The sequence below is a fragment of the Symphalangus syndactylus genome, chromosome 2, assembly GCF_028878055.3.
Source record: "Symphalangus syndactylus isolate Jambi chromosome 2, NHGRI_mSymSyn1-v2.1_pri, whole genome shotgun sequence".
NCBI lineage: Eukaryota > Metazoa > Chordata > Mammalia > Primates > Hylobatidae > Symphalangus > Symphalangus syndactylus.
The window spans coordinates 135,928,544-135,950,833 of record NC_072424.2 but is presented as its reverse complement, the minus strand read 5'-3'; the positions used below and the strand labels follow the sequence as shown (position 1 = coordinate 135,950,833).

Here is a 22,290-nt window from a genome sequence, read left to right as displayed (position 1 = left end):
GCGAACAGGAGGCCTCAGAGCGCAGAGGGGTGACTGGGTCACCTCCAGGCGGGGACCTGGGTTTACCAGATTCCTCATAAGCAGAGGGAAGACTGCGCAGCAGCCGAGGAGAGACTTGTGACTGCGAAGCTCACGTCCCTCCCACGGCTGTGGCCCCCATTCTGCATCCTCTAATGCTGCCGAGGGAGAGCAGCTTGAAGCAATAGCACAGCTCCAGGGTGAAGAGCAGCTTTGGAAAGGAGCCGTTTAATTTGCCATGAGAAACACAACCAGCCCTGACGTCAAACATGTCCTGGATTTACAACAAAACGGAGCCCAAGGAGGAGGAAGCCCTGTGGGGACCGGAAGGCCGGGGAGAAGTGGATTCCGAGCCGTGTTTTCAGTAGCAGGGAACACGCGGTTATTCCTGGCAGGCATCCAGGGAGCTGAAAGCAAGCAGAGTCTTACTTGGAGGGGGGGGTCTCTGCGGGGGGTGAGGTGGCCGAGGCCGGTTGGGGACCGACAGAGACCTGCTCGGAGAACGGTGGCGGAACTCCCCGACGGCTTCCAGCTCCCGCTTGAGCTCCACCAGGTCCGCGTCATCTGGAGGACATGGCGGGGCATGAGTACAATGGTCTGTTCCACACGCGAGCGTGTCAGACACGGATCTGAGCACAGGAGGCCGACTGTGGCAGGGGGACCTGCTGCAGGACAGCTGAAGGCTCTGTCCAGAAACGGGCACCTCTGTCTGCCGGCGAGGGGCGGGGGCAGGGAGGGCACCCAGTGCCTGCTTGGAACATTCAGTGAACCATGGACAATGTGTATTTCTCAGACTTGAGAGACATTGAGCTATTTCAAAGTGTGTTTTCTTGTGAAATAACAAGACTTGCGCAGAGTGGAGGAGACACTTGCAAACCACAGCCCCTGAAGAGTCACCCAACCACAGGAAGATGTTTTCAATTCCTCACTCTAGAACACACTGGCTGAGGGAGCTGAGGATGTTCTCCCTGCTCTGGCAGCAGAGCAGCCTGTCATGCAGTGGCCAGTGCCTGGGACCAGGCATCCTGCTCACTCATCAAATCCCAAACCCTGTGGGCCCATGGCTGGCCATTCCCAAGGGTCTGCCATCTTGACCTGCCCTGCACGCACCTTCCAAGAGGCTGAGGGGTCTTGAGGAGGCACAGCTCCTGCTTCATTACAGATCAAATCAGCAGCCCTAGGGCTCCCCCAAAGCATGGGCCTCTCCATTTCACTTTGACTCGGACACCCCACTCCTTGTATCCAGCAGCTCCACCCCATGTGTCCTGGAGACTGGAACTGGGGAAAGACAGGATTTCTCCTACGAATGGGAATGGCTGAACACCTCATAGCATCAAGGGAAGACCCACTCAATGCCCACCAGGTAGCAAAGCCGCCCACGTGTCCCATGTTGCTCTATTAGTTTCTTCATGCAAAGGACTATCTGTGCTCACACCTGCACTGGCTCCAGAGGCTGCCTGCATGACAGCCACCCCCGAGAAAAAGGTCCTTCTTATGGGAAGAGCACATCCTTCCAGCCACTTCAACTCCAGGGCAGAAGCCCCTGGCAGGAGCAACGTGCAGAACCACAGCGATGCTCCGGTGAAGGCTGCTGCTTCAGTCTTGGGCAGAAGTCCCCAAACCTGGCTGTGCGTCCAAACCACCTGGAAAGCTTGGTGAAATGCCAGGCTTCCAGGGTCCCACCCACTCCTACCAAATCCACATCTCTCTGGTAGGCCTCAAAAATCCTTAAGTTTAAAAGCTCCTGATGGTTCGCTATAGGCAAGTTATTGATCAGTGTGGGGACCAGCGTACGGTCAAAGGGGCTTGGAGGTCTTCGCACCTCTCCTGGCAAATTACCCTCCCTGAGAGGTACCTTAATCCACTTTCAGCCCTGTTCTCTGCTGTCAGCCCCAGCTCAATGGGCCCAGTGCATGGCTAAGCTCCTGCACCTGCTGGTTAGAGCTGTCCTCCAACTCGGGGCTCAGTGACTGACAGCTAGAGGCATGCCTGGCTATGAATGCAACAGCATCAATGTAGCTGACACTGAAATATGAACTACCCGACCTGCCAGCCATGGAACATTAGTGGGCTTTAAAAGTTACTCAGAACAGTCATTGGCCAGGTGCAGTGGCTCACGCCTGTAATTCCAGCACTTTGGAAGGCCCAGGTAGGAGGGTCACTTGAGCCCAGGAGTTTGAGACCAGCTTGGGCAACATAGTGAGACCCCATCTCTACAAAAAATGCAAAAAATTATCTGGGCATGGTGGTGCAACCCTGTAGTCCCAGCTACTTGGGAGGGTGAGGTGGGAGGATCGCTTGAGCCTGGGAGGTGGAGGTTGTAGTGAGCTGAGATTGTATCACTGCACTCCAGCCTGGGAGACAGAGTGAGACCCTGTCTCAAAAAAAAAAAGTTATATTATTTAATCTAGGGGTGTGTGGTTCAATCAATGTGACCTTTCGGGCCCTCTGAAGTCTAAAATTATACAATGATGTGACCATATAACATGACTGTAAAATAATATGATATTATATGAATGTGACCATACGCCAGCAACTCAGGACATAGATATGGATTATGTCTCTACTGGGATTGAATCAGAAGTGTTTTTGTTGTTGTTGTTTTGTCACCCAAGCTGGAGTGCAGTGGGGTGATCTCGGCTCATTGCAACCTCTGCCTCCCCAGTTCAAGCAATTCTCCTGCCTCAGCTGCCTGAGTAGCTGGGATTACAGGCATGTGCACCACCATGCCCTGCTAATTTTGAAAAAATATTTTTAGTAGAGATAGGGTTTCACCATGTTGGCCAGGTTGGTCTTGAACTCCTGACCTCAAGCGACCCACCTGTCTCGGCCTCCCAAAGTGCTGGGATTACAGGTGTGAGCCACTGTGCCCGGCCGAATCAGAAGAGTTTTGTTCGGGGTGGGAAATAATCACAAATATAAAACCAGTTCAGAACCGTGGTCATTTGAATATCCAGAGGAAACAAGAATTATCTCGAATCTGGTGTGTTATGGGGGTACAAGTTATTGTAAAAAAATAAACTAACTAGAGGAAATCAGGGTGTTGGAGCTCGCTACCTCCACAGGGCCCAGTCCCTATCCCTCGCTTGGCTTGCCTGGTTTAGGTCTCTCCTGGGACCTGCATACTTGATATGACACAGTGCCCAATCGCCAAGAGAAAAAGGAAAGTCTGTCCTGAGCCGACTCCATGGCCAAGGCTCCTGAGAAAAGAAGGGTCAGGCTACCTTTGTACGTTGGATGCTGCTTCTTTTTGGTGAGAGCAGGTGACTTGCTGGGAGGAGCCAGTGCCGTGGGGCCGGGGACATCAGAGAGGTCGTCTCCCCCGAGTTCACTGTCCGAGACCCCAGGCTGACTGAATTCATCCACCAAGTAGTCTTCATCGTCTTCAAGAATATCCCCTGGGAGAAGAAAATGAATCACAATTCGGGTGAAAACAACGAGGGGGAAAGGCTCGGTCTTTCATCAGTGGGACTGGTTCAGCTCCTGTCAGGACACCTGCACCCTGCCCTGCAGCCCAGGGCCCGGGCGCCAGCAGGGACAGTACCCCGGTCCCATTGGTACGCCCACAGCCCTGACATCCTCAAAGCCACTGTTTGTAGCCTAAGTTTAGATGCCTCCAGTCCCAGGTAGCACGGCATGCATCGTCCACACATACAAACATGCCCATCACACGGGACAGAGGGCTTGCCCTGTGGGTGTCCTCTGTCACTTCTGCAAGGGAGGCTTTAGAAGGTGTCCTTAAAAGCTCAGGCCTGTTGCTAGAAGAACAGCTTGCCTGTCCCTCCCTGCAGGGTCACTAACCTTCTGACTCATAGTCCAAACTTGTGAAGTCAAAATTTTCCTCCAGCAAACAGGAGTTGGCAGTGGGAGACACGGGGGCCATGCTGTCTCGTTTCCGAATGATCTCCTCTCGCAAACCTTTCAGCCAGTCCTTCGTCTTCGGTCTAATCTTCACTGCTCTGCCTTTCACCTGGAAGGGCACAGCGGCCACCCAGGAATAAATAAAAATCATGACCACTCCTGTTGATCACACAATGCTTCTCACCAAAACCCACACACCTGCAATTAGGCCAATCTTCACATTTGGCCATGAAAAACCAAGGGTCCAGACCTCAGGCAGGCTCAGCATAGCTCTCATATATCTGGTTGAAAAAAAAGTTGAACTGGGCTGGATGTGGTGGCTCACACCTGTAATCCCAGCACTCTAAGAGGCCGAAGCAGGTAGATCCCTTGAGGTCAGGAGTTTGAGACCAGCCTGACCAACACGGTGAAGCCCCATCTGTACTAAAAATACAAAAATTAGCTGGGCGTGGTGGTGTGTGCCTGTAGTCCCAGCTACTCGGGAGGCTGAGGCAGGAGAATTGCTTGAACCCGGGAGGCAGAGGCTGCAGTGAGCCGAGATTGCACCACCGCACTCTAGCCTGGGTGACAGAGCAAGACTCCATCTCAAAAAAAAAAAGTGGAACTCTCATCTCCAGCTTCCCATTTGGTACAAATTTAAAGCCAAGATACTATAAAAATGGAAACCATTTATGAGCTGCATATTCCAAAATACATACTCTAAAGAGAAAGATTGGAACAGTCTCCCACATGGCAGTGCGAGCACAGACAGATCAAGTCACTCGGCGAGAACTACTACACTCTAAGATGGCTAAGCTTCTGCAGCTGCTGGTAGAGCTGCTTTCCAATGCGACACACAGTGACTGACATTCTTCTTCCCCATTCTGTTTGTTTGGTTTTTTGAGACAGGGTCTCGCTCTGTCACCCAGGCTGGAGTGCAGTGGCACGGTCCCAGCTCACTGCAACCTCTGCCTCCCGGGTTCAAGCGATTCTCCTGCCTCAGCCTCCTGAGTAGCTGGGACTAGAGGCACGTGCCACCATGCCTGGCTACTTTTTTTTTTTTTTTTGAGACAGAGTCTCATACTGTTGCCTGGGCTGGGGTGCAATGGTGCGATCTCGGCTCACTACAACCTCTGCCTCCTGGGTTCAAGCGATTCTCCTGCCTCAGCCTCCCAAGTAGCTGGGATTACAGGCACCTGCCACTACGTCTGGCTAATGTTTGTATTTTTAGTAGAGATGGGGTTTCACTATGTTGGCCAGGCTGGTCTCGAACTCCTGACCTCATGATCTGCCTGCCTCGGCCTCCCAAAGTGCTGAGAGTACAGGCGTAAGCCACTGCACCCAGCGCCTGGCTAATTTTTGTATTTTTACTAGAGACAGGATTTCACCATGTTGGCCAGGCTGGTCTCAATCTCCTGACCTCGGGTGATCTACCCACCTCGGCCTCACAAAGTGCTGGGACTACAAGCATAAGCCACCGCGCCCACCCTTCCTCCCTATTTTGCAAGTAGCCAGAGCCGGACATGAGACACCTCAGAACCAGAGTGAGGAATCCAAACTCCCTCCCACATATGGTGTCTATACATAAAGACAGATTGGTGGCCAGGCATGAAAGCTCATGCCTGTAATCTCAACACATTGGGAGGTCGAGGTGGGAGGATGACTGGAGCCCAGGAGGCTGAGGTTACAGTGAGCCATGACTGTCCCAGTGCACTCCAGCCGGGGCTACAGAGTGAGATCCTCTCTCTACAAAATTTTAAAAAATTATCTCGGTGTGGTGGCACGTGCCTGTGGTCCCAGCTACTTGAGAGGCTGAGATGGGAGGATTGCTTAAGCCTGGCAGTTCAAGGCTGCAGCGAGCTGTGATTGCATCACTGTACTCCAGCCTGAATAACAGAGCAAGACCTTGTCTCAGGGGGGAAAAAAAAAAAAAAAAAAAAGCACAGGTTGGGCACAGGTCAGGGCAAGAGGAGGAAGAAGACATACCCACATAAAAATAAGGATTGATCAGACCCCACTCCACAGTGTGGCCAAGTACAGCGTACCTTCATACCGTCCACATCCAGGACACTGAGAGCCGAGTGACTGTCTGCAAAAGTCACCAGCATCTGCCCTTGGTTGATCCTGGAATAAATGATACTCCAAGTCAATGCCAAGAACGACCTGGCAGCTCTCATGGATCGTCACTGACATCCCCTGGAACCCACATCAGCCGGGGGAGCAGTTACCTGACAAGAACAATTGTCCCATAATTCCCCAAGGTCTGCATGAGCTCAGTACGCAGGTCCTCAGGAAACTCGTTTTTCTCTTCTAAGGTCGGTGACTGAAGGTTTACTACAACAGTGGCATCCAGGGGGCCCTGGAAAGAGGACACTTCCTGGAAAACCCTCTCCCGAGCACCCACATCGACTTCCTGAACTTCCACCTCCACGATCGCCAGCACGGGTCTGCGTGAGACAGGAACAAAAGAGGGATGACAGTTAGCCTGGGACAGATGTCCACACCCCCGGCCTCCAGTCCCCAGTTAGCCTGGGACAGATGTCCACACCCCCGGCCTCCAGTCCCCAGCTGCTGTCCCCCAGGGCTCTCTGTACACAGTCAACACCAACAACCTGCGAATGTGGCCACCAGCAGGTGGATATGCAGGCTAGCTGCCCTGCCCCCGCGTTTTAGTCTTCATCTTTCCTTGATCTTAGTATCACCTTGGCATTTTTATCTAAAGATGATTTGAGGGGGAAAATAAAGTGTGGCTCCCTAAAGATGTATCCCAGTACTCGGAAAATAACCAGTCATCAGCAAAGATTTTTGACATGGTGATCCTCAGTACCGCCAAGGAGGTGGGGAAGCAGGCATCTGCACTCTGCCAGGGGTGCAAGCTTTTCAGAGGGCTACTTGGCACTTTACATAGAGTTCCAAAATTGTTCATCTCTTTTCACCTAGTAATCTCTCACTTCTCGGACTTTATTCTAAGGAAATGACCAGGGATTCAGACAAAGATTTAATGCGTGAGGTTGATCATTTACAGCATTGTTGATGGGAGGGGGGAAAAAAAGGGAAATGCTCGTTTTTTTTTTTTTTTTTGAGACGGAGTCTTGCTCTTTCACCCAGGCTGGAGTGCAGTGGCACAATCTCGGCTCACTGCAAGCTCCGCGTCCCGGGTTCACGCCATTCTCCTGCCTCAGCCTCTCCGAGTAGCTGGGACTACAGGCGCCCGCCACCACGCCCGGCTAATTTTTTGTATTTTTTAGTAGAGACGGGGTTTCACCGTGGTCTCGATCTCCTGACCTTGTGATCCGCCCGCCTCAGCCTCCCAAAGTGCTGGGATTACAAGCGTGAGCCACCGCGCCCGGCCTTGAAATGCTCGTTTTTTTTATTTTGAGTCAGAGTCTCCCTCTGTTGTCCAGGCTGGAGTGCAGTGGCGCGATCTCAGCCCACTGCAACCTCCACCTCCTGGGCTCAAGTGATTCTCCTGCCTCAGCCTCCCAAGTAGCTGGGACTACAGGCACATGCCACCATGCCCAGCTAATTTTTGTATTTTTGGTAGAGATGGGGTTTTGCCGTGTTGGCTAGGCTGGTCTTGAACGCCTGACTTTAGGTGATCTGCCTGCCTCGGCCTCCCAAAGTGCTGGGATTAAGGCGTGAGCCACTGCGCCAGGCCAAAATGCTCTGTTTCTTAATGGGGAAACAGTTATGATACATTCATATAATACCCTACGCAATCATTAGGAATAATGTAAAAATCAATGATGCAAACAGGAAAACAGTCCAGCAGGAAATAATGCAGTCCTTATAGTAATTCTGACATAGGGATGGTTATTACTCTATAAATTTTCAGAAAATATTATGAGAATTACATAGCCTGATTGAAAATAGCTCGACTCTGGCCTGACTCCTGCCACTACTTTTTTTCTTTCATAGCACAAATGTTTGTTTATTATCTATTTGTCCTGTCCACAAAATTCCATGATAACATGGTCTCGTCTGTTTTGTTCACTGCTTTTCTCCAGGCCAGCAACAGGGCCTGGCACGTAAGGGCCCTCAAGAAATATTGGTCAAATTAAGGTTTCAAAATACATTGAACTGGCAAACCTTGATGTCACATATCTGAAGATTCCTCAAGATTCACTTCTAGGTATGTATTTGCAACAACAGGTATCTAAAGAATTTAGAATTATCTAAAGAGTCTGGGCATGGTGGCTGTAATCCCAGTACTCTGGGAGGCTGAGGTGGGCACATCACTGGAGGCCAGGAGTTGGAGACCAGCCTGGTTAACATGGCAAAACTGTTTCTACTAAAAATACAAAAATCAGCTGGGCATGGTGATGTACACCTGTAATCCCAGCTACTTGGGAGGCTGAGACATGAAAATCACTTGAACCCTGGGGGCGGAGGTTGCAATGAGCCAAGATTGTGCCACTGCACTCCAGCCTGGAGGACTCTGTCTCAAAAAAAAAAAAAAAAAAAAAAAAGGTTTTTTGGTTGACCAACCGTTCCCACCTTCTTTTTCTTAACTTCTTTCCTTGTAAAAGTTGAAACTGACATGAGAGTTTAGGCAGCAGCCTTGGGAAGATCAAACTCTTCCTTCTTCACACCCTCAAATGCCATCCTCTCCTCTGTCTTTTAAAGATGTTCTGCAGGGTGAGTCTTCTTCTGCAGCAATCCCAGTGCACAGGTGCTGGTGCCTATGATGCTCCCTCTGCTGCCTCCACTCTATCCTCAATGCATGATGCACAGAGCATTTAAAAAGCCCTGCATCCTAGGGCCAGGTGCGGTGGCTCACGCCTGTAATCCCAACACTTTGAGAGGCCAAGGCGGGTGGATCACCTGAGGTCAGGAGTTCGGGACCAGCCTGGCCAACATGGTGAAACCCCAGCTCTACTCAAAACACAAAAATTAGGCAAGCATGGTGGTGTGCACCTGTAATCCCAGCTACGTGGGAGGCTGAGGCAGGAGAATTGCTTGAACCTGGGAAGTGGAGGTTGCAGTGAGCTGAGATCACACCACTGTACTCCAGCCTGGGCAGTAGAGCAAGACTCTGTCTCAAAAAAAAAAAAAAATTGGTTGTGTAGTCCAGATTTAAAAACCCTATGGTGTTTGTAATCATAAAATCCTGGAGAAAACATTCATCAAGAGGTAAATGAGTAAGTTGTAAGTTCCATGGATATATTTAGTGGGATACTAGACAGCAGTTACAAATGAATGAACCAGATCTATAACATCAACACGACTGTATCTCAAAAATAGTAACAAAAAAGCAAGCTGCACAACGACATCATTTAAGAAAATATAAAAGCCGCAAAATACGTAGGTTGCATCTTTGAAATTTTCATCAATGATGTCATTTATGATATGGAGCAATGACAAAATGCTAAGATTAATTAGTTCTTGGTGATGGGTCCACAGATATTTGTTCCATCATTCTTTGTTCTTTGGTGTATTGTATGCACACAAAATGCACCCACATGCGCACACACATCCTTATGGGGACAGCATGCATTTCCCTGTGGAGAGGGAGACGCTGCCTTCCCCAGCACAGGAGAAAACGCCATGGAAGTGAGGACCTCACCTGTGATCAGATGCTTGTAGCTCCGCACGGCCATAATACTGGAGGGCACCAGGAGACCAGGTGTGTCTGACTTTGGTGTCAACATCTAGATCACTGTCTAGAAGGTTGAGTTCTCCAGCTACTCGCAGGGGTTCCATTCGAGAGACCCATATAGAATCGAGTCAATATTCAAGAATGCAATCATGACACTTCCACAATAGAGGTCTGCGCCACGAACCACCCCACGTCCCAGACTCATCCTCCTTACTCCTCGACCTTGAAGCCAGGCTTCGGATGCTTTGGGGCCTTTGGTTAAAAACATTCCTCGCATGTAATTATTCAAAACAGTCATGACCTTGCCTGCAGTCCTCGCCAGCGTGCCCACTGTAGGCCTGAGACACAGTGTTGCTGCTGGGTTTCCAGGACCCAGGAATCCCAGAAGGTTGGCAGCAATGGGTACAGTAAGAGCTGCAGGAGCTGAGAACACGTGGACTCATTCTAGGCCCTGCCTCTCAGAGCCCGGGGGCCACGCAGGTGTTCACAAACTCATCTGAAGGAAAATTTGTATTTTCTTTTTACAGATGCAATTTCCTGGCTATGCTCTCCCGAAATGTGTAATTAGGTTTTTTTTTTTTTTTTTTTTTTTTTTTTTTTAATATACTAGTTACAGATATTCTAACTTTAAATAAACTTCCCTTCCTAGCTGGGCATCAACAGTTGTTCAAAATATACTTGACAACTAATGATTTTTAAAAACTAACTTATTTTTACTGTGTCTTGCTTGTGTCCAATTTGGAATTAGGGCTTTAAGCAGGTAAGAGTGTAGTTGAACAAAACAGGCTGGATAACGAACATGAGGGGGAGCATGGGGGGCAGGCAGGGAGGCAACCTCATGCTCCCCCCTTTCCCCACCCAGAAAAAAGAGATGGGGTGTGGGGGGAGCTGTGATGCAGGGGCAGCCAGGAGCAGACCTATTTGCACGTCACTGTCTCTAGAAAGAGACCAGAGGAGGCCAGGCGCAGTGGCTCATGCCTGTAATCCCAGCACTTTGGGAGGCTGAGGCGGGCAGATCACCTGAGGTCGGGAGTTCGAGACCAGCCTGACCAACATGGAGAAACCCTGTCTCTACTAAAAATACAAAATTAGCTGGGCATGGTGGTGCATGCCTATAATCCCAGCTACTCAGGAGGCTGAGGCAGGAGAATGGCCTGAATCCAGGAGGTGGAGGTTGTGGTGAGCCAAGATCGCGCCGTTGCACTCCAGCCTGGGCAACAAGAGTGAAACTCTGTCTCAAAAAAAAAAAAAAAAAAAAAAAAAAAAAAAGAAAAGAAAAGAAAAAAAAGAGGCCAGAAGCAGAGGCCCCCTGAAAGCACAACTTCCAAAGCTTAGGGGTTAAGGTCTGGGATGACTTTTGTGTCATCTGGGGTTATGAAGAAGCTAATTTATGTAGCAGCGCCTGGGGCTGGGTAAACGTGACTTTCTCTCCGTCGCATTTCTTATTCACCCTCTGCCGGCTCTCGAACGGGCACAGCCCCCTCACCTGTTTTATCAAAGGAATGTTTCTTCCTCCACCACAGCACCCTGTCTGTCCAGGCGGGGGTGCGGCATTTGTCGCTTGTATCGTAGGCGGCTGAGCCAACATCATACTTGTAGGTGGGTCCAAAGTTAATGGCTCCTTCGTGAAAGTCCTTAAAAATCTATTGGGAGAAAAAGAAGTCATCAGGCCACCGTAGTTTTCGATCCTCAATGTTATATACAAAAACGAAAACTGAAAAGGCAAGTCCCTATTCTTAAAAACTAACAGAAGCTCCATTACATTTGAAAATCTATCTGAAACTGGACATATGTGTGTCTTTTAATTAGCAAAAAAGTGATCCTCAGTTCATCCCACTGAGGGACACACCACCCTCATATCTCCCCACCTGCTCCAGTGTCTGATCTATCCACTCTCTGATTGTTGTCCCCCAGGAGACAGTGCAGAGTCCGAGGCAGGGGTCAGGGGTGCTCATCTTTACAGCCCCATGCCTGGTGCAATGTCTGGCCCACAACCCCGAGGCCTTCATCTACGTTTGTTGACTAAATGAGCTAAGTACACAGAAGCGCAGAGTGAAAGTCAGCTCTCCCCCCTCTCTCTCTCTGTCTCTCCCTGGGGTCTCGCTCTTTTGCTCAGCCTTGAGTACAGTGGTGCAATCACGGCTCCCTACAGCCTCAACCTCTGGGGCTCATGTGATTCTCCTGCCTCAGCCTCCCAAGTAGCTGGGACTACAGGCGCGCACCATCATGCCCGGCTAATTTTAGTTTTTGTAGAGGCAAGGTCTCCCTAAGTTTCCCAGGCTGGTCTCAAACTCCTGGGCTTAGGCAATCCTCCCTCCTCAGCCTCCCAAAGTGCTGGGATTACAGTCGTGAGCCCCCATGCAAGTCCTTCTTTTCTTTGTTTAGCTTTGGATTGGCCTTGCTTCCATGGGAAGACCAAGGGACAAACACACCCTCATTCTCTCGGGCATCACTGAAAGGATGTGAGGATGTGAGAATGTTGGTAGTAGGAAGACAGGAAACCCTGCTTTAGGAGGTTGGTATGATCACTTGTCCATGTGGCAACCCTTTAGCACTCCACACACTGGAAGGGGCTCCAGTGGGAAGACACAGTAAACCTCGAAGAACGTCCAAATCTTGCTTCAGGAGAGACCTTATCTGCCCTGTCCTCACACTTTTTTTTTGAGACGGAGTTTTGCTCTTGTCGCCCAAGCTGGAGTGCAGTGGCGCAGTCTCGGCTCACTGCAACTTCCGCCTCCCAGGTTCAAGTGATTCTCCTGCCTCAGTCTCCTGAGTAGCTGGGATTACAGGCGCCTGCCACCATGCCCAGGTAATTTTTGGATTTTTAGTAGAGATGGAGTTTCACCATGTTGGCCAGGCTGGTCTTGAACTCCTGACCTCAGGTGATCCGCACGCCTTGGCCTCCCAAAGTGTTGGGATTACAGGCATGAGCCACCACACCTGGTCCTCACATTTAACCAGCTTCTTTCTCCACAGATAAATGGAATTTAAATGTATTCCCCTCATCTCAGCTCATCTTGCTAGGAAGCAAACAGGCACTAAAATAACAGTATTAGAAGGAGGAGAAGGTTGGCTGGGCACGGTGGCTCATGCCTATAATCCCACCACTTTGGGAGGCCGAGACGTGTGGATCACCTGAGGCCAGGAGTTTGAGACTAGCCTGGCCAACATGGTGAAAACCCATCTCTACTAAAAATACAAAAATTAGCCAGGTGTGGTGGCACACACCTGTAATCCCAGCTACTCAGGAGGCTGAGGCACAAGAATTGCTTGAACCCGGGAGGTGGAGGTTGCAGTGAGCCAAGATAGTGCCACTACACTCCAGCCTGGGTGACTGAACAAGACTCTGCCTCAGGAAAAAAAAAAAAAAAAAAAAAAAGAAGGACAGGAAGTGTGTATGAACAGCCACTCCTGTACTGTAACCTCACAAGCCCACCTGTTTTCTACAATGTCAGAATGTCAGAAACAGTGAAATCCGCTCACGGAACTGAACTTGCTGCACCAGCCTCTACATCTCATAGATGTCATTCCATCTTGGAGCAGCTGCTAAAAAATGTTTTTAAATCACAACTTACTTTTCCACTTGATTTCTGTAGCTGTAGTTGATCAAATTCCAGAAGTTTCTTCCAGTCTTGGCGTTTAACAAAATAGAAGACTTCTTCATAAGTAAGATCAATGCGGTAGTTGAAATCGCCACACCAAAATACATAATCATGAGAAAAAACATTTCTCCCCTAAGTTGAAAAGAAAGTCATAATCATTCAGCCCATCTTGCAAGGAAGGTGGGAGAGAGGAGAAAAACAAGCTCACTGGGACAAGCAGGAGTAGTTTTCTCAAAATGCTACTTAGAAAAAGGAAAGTTTTCTACTAGAGCATCTCATTTTTCACTCTTTCCATGAAACTATGGAGGAATTTGCACACGGCTTACTTTTTAATTTTAAATAATAGTGTTTCTCAGTGGTTTGAAGAAGCTCCTGCCCTAAACGGAGGAGAGCAACACGGCCAGCATTTCCTCCACGGATCCCAGTCCTGAAGATCAGATGCACCCTCACTTTGGAGTGTCCCCTAGGAAGCAGCACCCAGCATTCGGCGTTAGGAGAATGAGGTTTCAAAAGAGCAGCATAAATGCTCAGGATGTGCCCCTTCATACAACTTCCTGAGCTTTTTCAGGTGACCCTTCTCCATCTCTCTCTCGCTCCTCCTTCCCATTCTGCCCAGTCCTAGAAGCCCACGGCCTCAGCTCAGCCCCGGAGAGCTCCTGGGGTCCTTGCCTTCCCTGTCTCTTCTCCAGGAATCACAATGACAGCAGCTGCTGTGGATCAACTGTCCACAAGGGCTGAGCTCTGTTCCAGGTGCACAAAGCAGATACCACTAGCTCTTAGACTAAAAAAAAAAACAACAACGAAGTTCAGAAACAAAGGCACTTGCTGAAGGTTACATAGATAGTGCATGATACAGATGGGATTTCAGCTCCCATCTGCCTAGCTCCAAAATCAGTTTCTCTTTTATAATATGAGGCATTTCCACTCCCCCCCATGACAATAATCTGGACAGAAGATTAAATGGGTCCCAACCAAATAAAATGAGTGTCTAGATAACACTGTCAAACAGAACTTTCTGCAGCACCGAAATGTTCTCTATGCCGTCTGATGCAGGAGCCACTGGCCACGTGGATACTGATCATTTTCAAAGTGGCCAGTGAAAGCAAGGAATTTTAAATGTTATTTAATTTTAATTAATTTGAATTTAAATAGCTACTTATGGCCAGTGACTACGGTATCAGACAATGCCAGTGTAGAATGTTGGCCAGGCGCTGTGGCTCACACCTGTAATCCCAGTTGGGAGGCTGAGGCAGGTGGATCACTTGATGTCAGGAGTTGGAGACCAGCCTGGCCAACATGGTGAAACCCCATCTCTACTAAAAATACGAAAACTAGTTGGGCTTGGTGGTGCACGCCTGTAATCCCAGTTACTCAGGAGGCTGAGGCAGGAGAATCACTTGAACCTGGGAGGTGGAGTTTGCAGTGAGCCAAGATCATGTCACTGCACTCCAGCCTGGGAGACAGAGTGAGACTGTCTCAAAAACAAAAAAGAAAAAGAAGTGTAGAATGTTAATAGGTCCCTTGATATTTTTATTGTAGAAAAGAACTACATTATAAATCCTTTAATTACTTATTATGTATCCCAAGTTTACTATGTCAAAATAGCACTTTTTTTTTTTTTAGACGGAGTCTCACTCTGTTGCCGAGGCTGGAGTGTAGTGGTGCAATCTCAGCTCACTGCAACCTCTGCCTCCTGGGTTGCGATTCTCCTGTTTCAGCCTCCTGAGTAGCTGGGATTACAGGTGCATGCCACCACGCCTGGCTAATTTTTTTTTTTTATTTTCTGTAGAGATGGGGTTTCACCACGTTGGCCAGGCTGGTCTCAAACTCCTGACCTCAGGTGATCTGCCTGCCTCGGCCTCCCAAAGTGCTGGGATTACAGGTGTGAGCCACCGTGCCTGGCCCCAAAGTAGCACTTTTTAAGTGATTAGGAAAAAAAAAAAAAAGTCTAACCCTTAACTACATTACACACAATTGAAAATTTCCCAACTTGTTTGTTTCTTTTTTAACATAAGAAATAAACAACTCCAACAAGAATTCTGGCACTTCTTAACAAAAACTAAGGAAATTCTGCCTTGAGTGCTCGTGCAGGCCAGTAAAATGGGACGTCAGTTTTAAGGATCTGTTCTCACAAGGAAGAGCTCTGTGACCCAACCCGCCACCTCTCAGACAGTGGAAGATTTTGCAGCAAGAACAGCTGAAGTCTATCCTCACTTCGGGGAAGAGGTGGCCTCGTGTGCACCACACGCTGAAGCTGTGCCGGGTAGCCTCTTTGCACAGGAAGGAAAACATTAACGTCTAGATTTGAAAAGAAAATCCTCCAGTTTCAGAATGAAACCCTCCGGAGCGCCACGAGAGGGCAGTGTGCAGTTCGCTATTGCAGCTTTGAGGACAGGGAGGATCTGGGCTCTTTGGTCAAGAACCGTGTTCCCGGTCAAAAAGGGTCCGTTGGTCAAAAGGGTGTTCTTATCTGAGCCACCACAGAAAGTACATGTGAAGACTGTGAGTCTCAGGAAGGTGGAGTCTTAGGCTGTGAGGACTCAAATGTTCTTCACCATTTGGACAGGACAGACCACGGACGTGGTTTTCTTCCCTAAACCATCACTTGAATTAGAAAATCAGAAAATGCACACACACAAATCCAGCGGCCATGCAGACATTCAGGAATTGCACAGCAATGGGAAATGCTGCAGAGCTGGCCCCCTCCAGGCACACGGCTAACCCTGCCCCAGGTCAATTCCATGGAGGGACACAGCCCTCTCCCCCTCCCCCAGCGCTGAGCCCTCCAGGAAGGGGCCCTCCCTGTGGTTGTGTCCCCAATGCCTGGCTCCTATCAACAGTCACGTTTGGGACTGAGCTGAGCAGGGAGGTGCTGGCTGTCCCCACGGCGCCACTCACCATTGGGAAGCAGAGTTTCTGGGTGATCTCCTTGTAATCTTCATTCCGCTCCTTCACCTGGGACTGCCCGGCCGTCAGGTGACTACATATGAAGCAGAAGCTGGTGCTGTGGAACTGGAAGCGGATGCCGACGGCGCCCTTGTTCCCCGCCTTGCCCCCCATGCCCGTCTTCACTGTGTCTATGGCCACGTCCCTGGAACAGAAGGATACGCACATGCCGTCGGCTCCTGAAGGAGAAGCGTGACTCTGCTTTGCCACAGAGAAGGGCCCAGCAGCAGTTCGGGACCTGCTGCTCTGAGTGCTCCAAAATCATCAGCTGAGAGTCTGTCCAATCTCAACACAGTGGCCACTGTGGCCGTCATCGACTCCTGGTCAGGAGGCCGCCTCCCTCCTGCTGCCCACCACTGCCTGGACATCTCCCCCACACCCCAACTGGGAAGTGCTCACTTGAGCACCCCATGAAGCCGAAGACAGGGCAATCCCTGCATCTGCCCAGGTTCTCACTGCCACCAGGAGTGGCGCAAACATCACCACCCACCAGCCCACCCCACTCCTGTGCAGCCATCACGCCATGCATGGGAGGTGTCATCCGGGTAATCAACACATTTAAAAATTATTATTATTTTGAGACAGAGTCTTGCTCTGTCACCCTGGCTGGCATGCAGTGGTGTGATCTCGGCTCAGTGCAGCCGTGGCCTCCCAGGTTCAAGCAATTCTCCCGCCTCAGTCTCCTGAGTAGCTGGGATTACAGGTACCCACCATCATGCCTGGCTAATTTTTGTATTTTTAGTAGAGACAGGGTTTCACCATGTTGGCCAGGCTGGTCTTGAACTCCTGACCTCAAGTGATCTGCCTGCCTCGGCCTCCCAAAGTGCTGAGATTACAGGCGTGAGACACCGTGCCCAGTAATCAATGCACTTTAAGAGCTAGGAAACCAGCAGCTGTTTATGCTGGGCTGGGTAGGTGGTCTCAAAAGGACTTTTATGCAATGCCAGAGCCTGCTCGCATTAAAATGCCAACTTATAATGCATACAACTCCATAGAAACATGGGCTGCAAGCACATTTGTTAACATTTCCACAGCCATGCCACAGACTGACGTCTGCTGGTGCATCTGCTCCCTGGTAGACAAGGTTGTGGGGATGACTGATGGAAGGGGTGCAGGCGGAGGAAGCTCAGGGCTAAAGGCACGTGAAGCCGAGGACACCGAGCCTGGGAAACCTGGCTCTCCTCAGCTCTGAGCTCTTTCTCAAACGCTTTACCTCTCACCCTCACCCTGCCCTTGCCTTTAACCCTTACTAACCTTCACCTGCTAACCTAGGACACTGCCAAGCTGCCAAAATAACACAAGCAGAGGGACGGGGACCTAAACACCTTCTGAAAGTCAGAGAAGAGGATTACGGGCAGCACAGTTTTAGTCTCCAGCTGCTGCAGGGGTGTACCTGTGGTGCTCTTGGCAGGCACAGGCCCTTCCCGGGACCCAGGGGCTCAGTGGGGAGGTCAGTTCAACGCCTGCTGCCAGGTCATCAAAAGGCTGGTGGAAATTCGAAAGCCATGAGTAGGCCCAGGGGATAAGATGAGGCCAACCGCAAGCTGGGGAAAAGATGAGTTCCTCCAGCATCCAAACACCCACACCCACACCCCAAGAGGAATGCAGCCCCTAAGCTCGCCCCCTTTCTGATGCTCACAAAGCATGCACCTTGGAGAAATGACAAAGAGGTCACAGTTGTAGAGGCCCACACGTTCTACTCAGAATTCTTTTAAAAAGAGACAAAAGAGTTGGCATTTCCCAGTAAGTTACTCAGCTCTTGGTCAGAGGTTTCCTGTCTGTAAGATTCCAACAAGGAATCCTTTTCCTTGCACAGAATTGAGCTTGGGCGATGACAATCATGTAACACTCTTTCTAAGACTTCAGCTTCCTGAGTTAGATGTTTCCCATGGTGGCTTTTTAATTGCTAGACAATATTCTATTCAGCCCAGTTTTTCCTAGGGGGTTTTGCTACATTTACCTAAAATAACGGTAAGTCCCGATTCCTGTTACAGAAGGGGATGGGGGAGGAGGAGGAAGTCAAAGAACAAAACACAAAGACTAACAACCCTTTGTTCCCCAGATGTGTGTAAATGGAATATTCTTACCTGATGAACGGGACATGGTATGGACGTACAAAGATATAAAGACAGACGCCCACCAGCTGTGCTGAAGTCAACAGAATGTATCTATGAGAGCGTGAGATGGCTTTCTGAAGCTGTTCACCCCACATCTTCTTGTTGGTAGTACTGGAAGAGAAAAGGAAAGGATGCTGTTTACAGGTGGCTGGAAGTACATCTATCTCCCACCTACCAAATGCTCCAGCCCAAGCCTATTCTGTTTGCAGAACTGATTTCACACTGCCCGCACCCCAATATTAGTGTCATGCTTTCCTTCTTCTAGTGGAGGATCTGGGTGTTTTTGGCTATGTCTCACACATCACAGCAGCCCTTCCTTGACCCCTGAAACCCAACCCAGGACCTTCTCATAGCAGCCCCACAGAGTCAGTCTTATTTATTTGTTCAGAAAGTTCCTTAAAATAAAGCCAGGCCAGTTTAGCAGGGGGTAGGGGGAATGTCCAGTTGACTTCATATCAAATAAAAATCCAGTGGTTTTGATTTTTTCCTTTGCCCTGGTGTGCAGGAGGAAAGTACCTCTTCCCGGCACTCCCACTTTCTCACCTCTCCCCAGGAAATATGAGTCAACCACTCTCCCAGTCCCAGTCCCAGCCCCGCCCTTCGCCTGCACCCCAGGTCCACACATGCCAGCTCCCTCTGGCAGCGTAAATTAGTCTCAACAAGTGGCCGAGGCCAGAGCACTGCAGAGAAAACACAGCAATCATCAGCCCTTCCTTTTACTTCCTAAGTAGCAGGGAAAGAACGGGGCGGTGCACGTGTGAGCATAGAGAAGCAGCCAGGTGAGAGATCCCCACACAGCCAGGGCCACAGCTTAGCTGGCTCAGAAGCAGGCTGGCTCCCGGAGAGCCTCAGAGGCTCTGCTCCCAGCCAGGCACCTGACTCAGGAAGTCCCTGCCTGGCCCCGCACACCTGGCCCCTTACCTGGCATTGACAATATTCCCTGCGCTCAATTCCACCATCTCTTCAAACCCCACAGCAAATATGTCAGCTGGGCTGCTGTCATCTGGGGAGCAAGGCAAGAGATGACAGAAGTCAGAACTGCCAAGTCCTGCATTACGAGTTCATTGGGTTCCCCAGTCCCCTCTCCCGAGCCATGCTGTCCACTGCCTGAGTCCAGCTCCAGGTGGCTACCAGTGCTGCTGGGAACTGCCCCAGTGGAATCTGCTTCAGAAACGCCTGGCTTAAATGCAGCACAGTGAGCCCAGAGGGGCTCTCCGTCCATTCTGTTCCCTTTGAATAGGGGAGGTCGGAGTTTAATATAACCCTGTAGCCATTGAATCTCTCCAGTCATGACCTCTGACACCCAGGATCCTGAGCCACCAAGCCCAGCCATGGCTCCAGCTGCTGCAGAAAGTGAGAGGCCCACCTCCCCAAGGTCCAGCCAGGAGGACGTGGCCTCTGTCAGCGAGAGGCCAGGCAGGCTGTCCACTTCCTTCTCCGTTGGCCACAATGGGCAACCTTGAACCTCTAGTTTCCCTGACTTAAAGCTTTTTTTTTTTTTTTTTTTTAAATAAAACAATCCCCATCCCTTTGTCTGATCTGCTTGGCAACAGTAACCACAGCACTCCTTTCCTTCTCTGGAACCTGGTCTATCTCTAGTGGGCCTGCTGGGGAGCCTGCTAGCGTCTACCCCAAAAAGATCCCCTGCAAAATACCAGCCAGCTTGCTAAAAACATGCACACCTTCCTGCAGGGAAAGGAACAGGAGTCACTTTAGTGGGGAGGGGAGGGACAGCTCTTGAGCCACGGCTGTGCTAAGCACCCTCCGCGTTGATGGGCCTGCTCCGGAGGGCATGCTGAATGGCTTCTGGAGGCACCACAAGCAGCAACCCAGGCTACCACCGACACAGAGAGCCCCAGTGGCTCTGAATGGTGGACTCTGCCACCTGCCCTCGGAGGCAGAAAGGAGGGCACAGACGGCGTGTGCAGAGGAAGGGATGGGGCTCTGGGCACCACCCAGGCAGCTGTGGGGCACAAATGTACACGTGGACCGCAGCATGCCAGCTAGACCACAGGTCACTCACCAACAGGCAAAAACCTGAACCACAAGTCTCTTCCTGAGTCCAAGGAAGCAAATAAAGAAAAAAAAAAAGCAAGGCCCCTGAGTCAACGCTGACTGGACAAGAATCACTTATTCTTCAGATCCTAAGTTCTGGGCCCATTCAATAGTGTATCTTACAAGATAAAAGGTGAGGTGTCAACATTTGGAATTATTTTATTCCTAAATAGCACATGAATTATTTTGTAACTACTTAAAGCAGATGAATAGAGTTGGTTTGGGGAGAGGCAGGGATGAGCTATTCTTGGTCAATATCAACACTGAAGGCAGGGCTGGGCGTGGTGGCTCACGCCTGTAATCTCAGCACTTTGGGAAGCTGTGGCAGAGGGATCATCTGAGGTCAGGAGTTCGAGACCAGCCTGGCCAACATGGCAAAACTCCATCTCTACTAAAAATACAAAAATTAGCTGGGCGTGGTGGCAGGTGCCTGTAATCCCAGCTACTCGGGAGGCTGAGGCAGGATAATTGCTTGAACCTGGGAGTTGGAGGTTGCAGTGAGCCGAGATGGCGTCACTACACTCCAGCCTGGGTGACAAGAGTGAAACTCATCTCAAAAAACCATCAACAAAACAAAACAAAAAACAAAAACAAAACACTGAAGACAGGCTTGGCTCCCAACCTCACAGTTACATGGCTCTAGAAGCCACACCTTCTGCCTGGTGACAAAAAGATGCTACTGATGAAAGCCTAAGACTTCACTATCACTATATGCAAAGAGAAAAGAGAGATTCACCATCTGCTAACTCTTCTAAACATTTGGAAAAGGAAAAAAGTCAAACAGTTGCTTGCGAGGCAGCATTCTTGAGAGTCAGACCATGGTGCTATTTAAACATTGTGAGGAGGGAAAACACCAAAGATGAAATTCCGCAAGACGATGGCCACTAAAGGGTCAAGCGTGACATGTCAGGTTACGTGCAACTGGATTTTGTCTCCCCCGAAGTCACTGCCCTCACCCTGGGATTCGGTAGCTCCCGAGAGCTGGGGCGAGTCGAGCAGCCAGTTGGTCAGCTCCGCCGTCCTGAGCAGGTTGCTCCGGAACTGCTTTCCTCCGTTCACGTTCCAGGTCCCCATGGCAATCCGGATCCGCTTGAAATTTGTGAATTCGGACTGACGCTCAGTCATAGCTTTCAGGATCCTGGGAGTCACTGTTAGGAGGCATAAAAAGGCACATTTCTTTGCAGTTCCAAAGCTCAGGCATCCTCCAAAAAGCCAGAAGAGGCTGCCTGGCAGAGACAGATGGTTCATGAACCTCTAGAGATAAACCAGGGTACGCTCCTTAGGAAGACGACAAAAGGCTTAAAATCACGGTCACAATGGTGCTTCCCTTATGGCATTTCTGCAATAAAGGCATGAAAATATAAGACTGGAAACTCACCGTCTATACCCCTGCCCCCACCTGAAGCCAGAAGCCGTGGGACATCAGATCATAGGGATCTCAGACACGACAGAGAAAAGCCGTGTCCTCACTGTCCACTCCGTAGAAGAATAAGGCATAGGAATTTAAGCAAGGGCATGCTGTAACTGACCATATTTCAATGTGTATGTGCCCATATACACTATAACTTTAAGTGTCTTACCAACCCAGACAGCCACCTTTGCATCCTCTGCCTTCCAGCATGCATGTCTGATATGTTTTGTTTTGCCCCAGACTTAAGGCTTTAAAAAGTCACTACACGGAACCATCTCCATCCTCTGGATAGCCAAAATATATTCCATCTTTTAAACTTGTGACATAAACCAAATCTAACTCATGTCAGCCTTGCTATTAAAGAAGACTCACCATACAACACGGAGCTTCGTTCACCTTTTACAGAGCTGGCATTGTTTCCAGAGTAGAAACTAAATATCACCGTGCCTATCGGAAGCCAAGTAAGAGCTCCCCCAGTGACGGTGAGAGTGGAAACGGGCCGTGAACCCATTTTAAGCATGGGCTAGTTCATTTTTCAAAAACAACTGACATTTCTAAAGCGACACTTGTACATTCTTATAAGGAAAAATGCTGGGTTTCCCCTCCTTTTCCATGAGACCTAATATGTTTACAGGCTCAGGTAAGAAGATGCCATTAAAATGCTCCCAAAGGAACCTCCTATATTGATGGAATCACGATGTC

At 49.7% G+C, this 22,290-nt stretch overlaps 1 protein-coding gene across 8 annotated transcripts in view; it reads right to left on the bottom strand.

The window, feature by feature from the left end:
• The window catches only part of SYNJ2 (synaptojanin 2), a 117,192-nt gene that overhangs the window by 11,662 nt on the left and 83,240 nt on the right, over positions 1-22,290 (bottom strand). For 6 of the 8 annotated variants that reach the window (XM_055268221.2, XM_063632653.1, XM_055268245.2 and 3 more), the window contains 12 exons: positions 21,134-21,325; positions 19,044-19,125; positions 18,093-18,233; positions 15,958-16,150; positions 13,033-13,191; positions 10,944-11,100; positions 9,425-9,542; positions 6,087-6,305; positions 5,904-5,982; positions 3,820-3,988; positions 3,243-3,416; positions 448-582 (listed from right to left, as the gene is read on the bottom strand). In XM_055268221.2, coding sequence (XP_055124196.2) covers positions 448-582; positions 3,243-3,416; positions 3,820-3,988; positions 5,904-5,982; positions 6,087-6,305; positions 9,425-9,542; positions 10,944-11,100; positions 13,033-13,191; positions 15,958-16,150; positions 18,093-18,233; positions 19,044-19,125; positions 21,134-21,325 — 1,818 coding nt within the window. The remainder of the gene's footprint in view (positions 1-447; positions 583-3,242; positions 3,417-3,819; positions 3,989-5,903; positions 5,983-6,086; positions 6,306-9,424; positions 9,543-10,943; positions 11,101-13,032; positions 13,192-15,957; positions 16,151-18,092; positions 18,234-19,043; positions 19,126-21,133; positions 21,326-22,290) is intronic. The other 2 variants (XM_055268237.2, XM_063632660.1) reach the window with 1 other exon arrangement.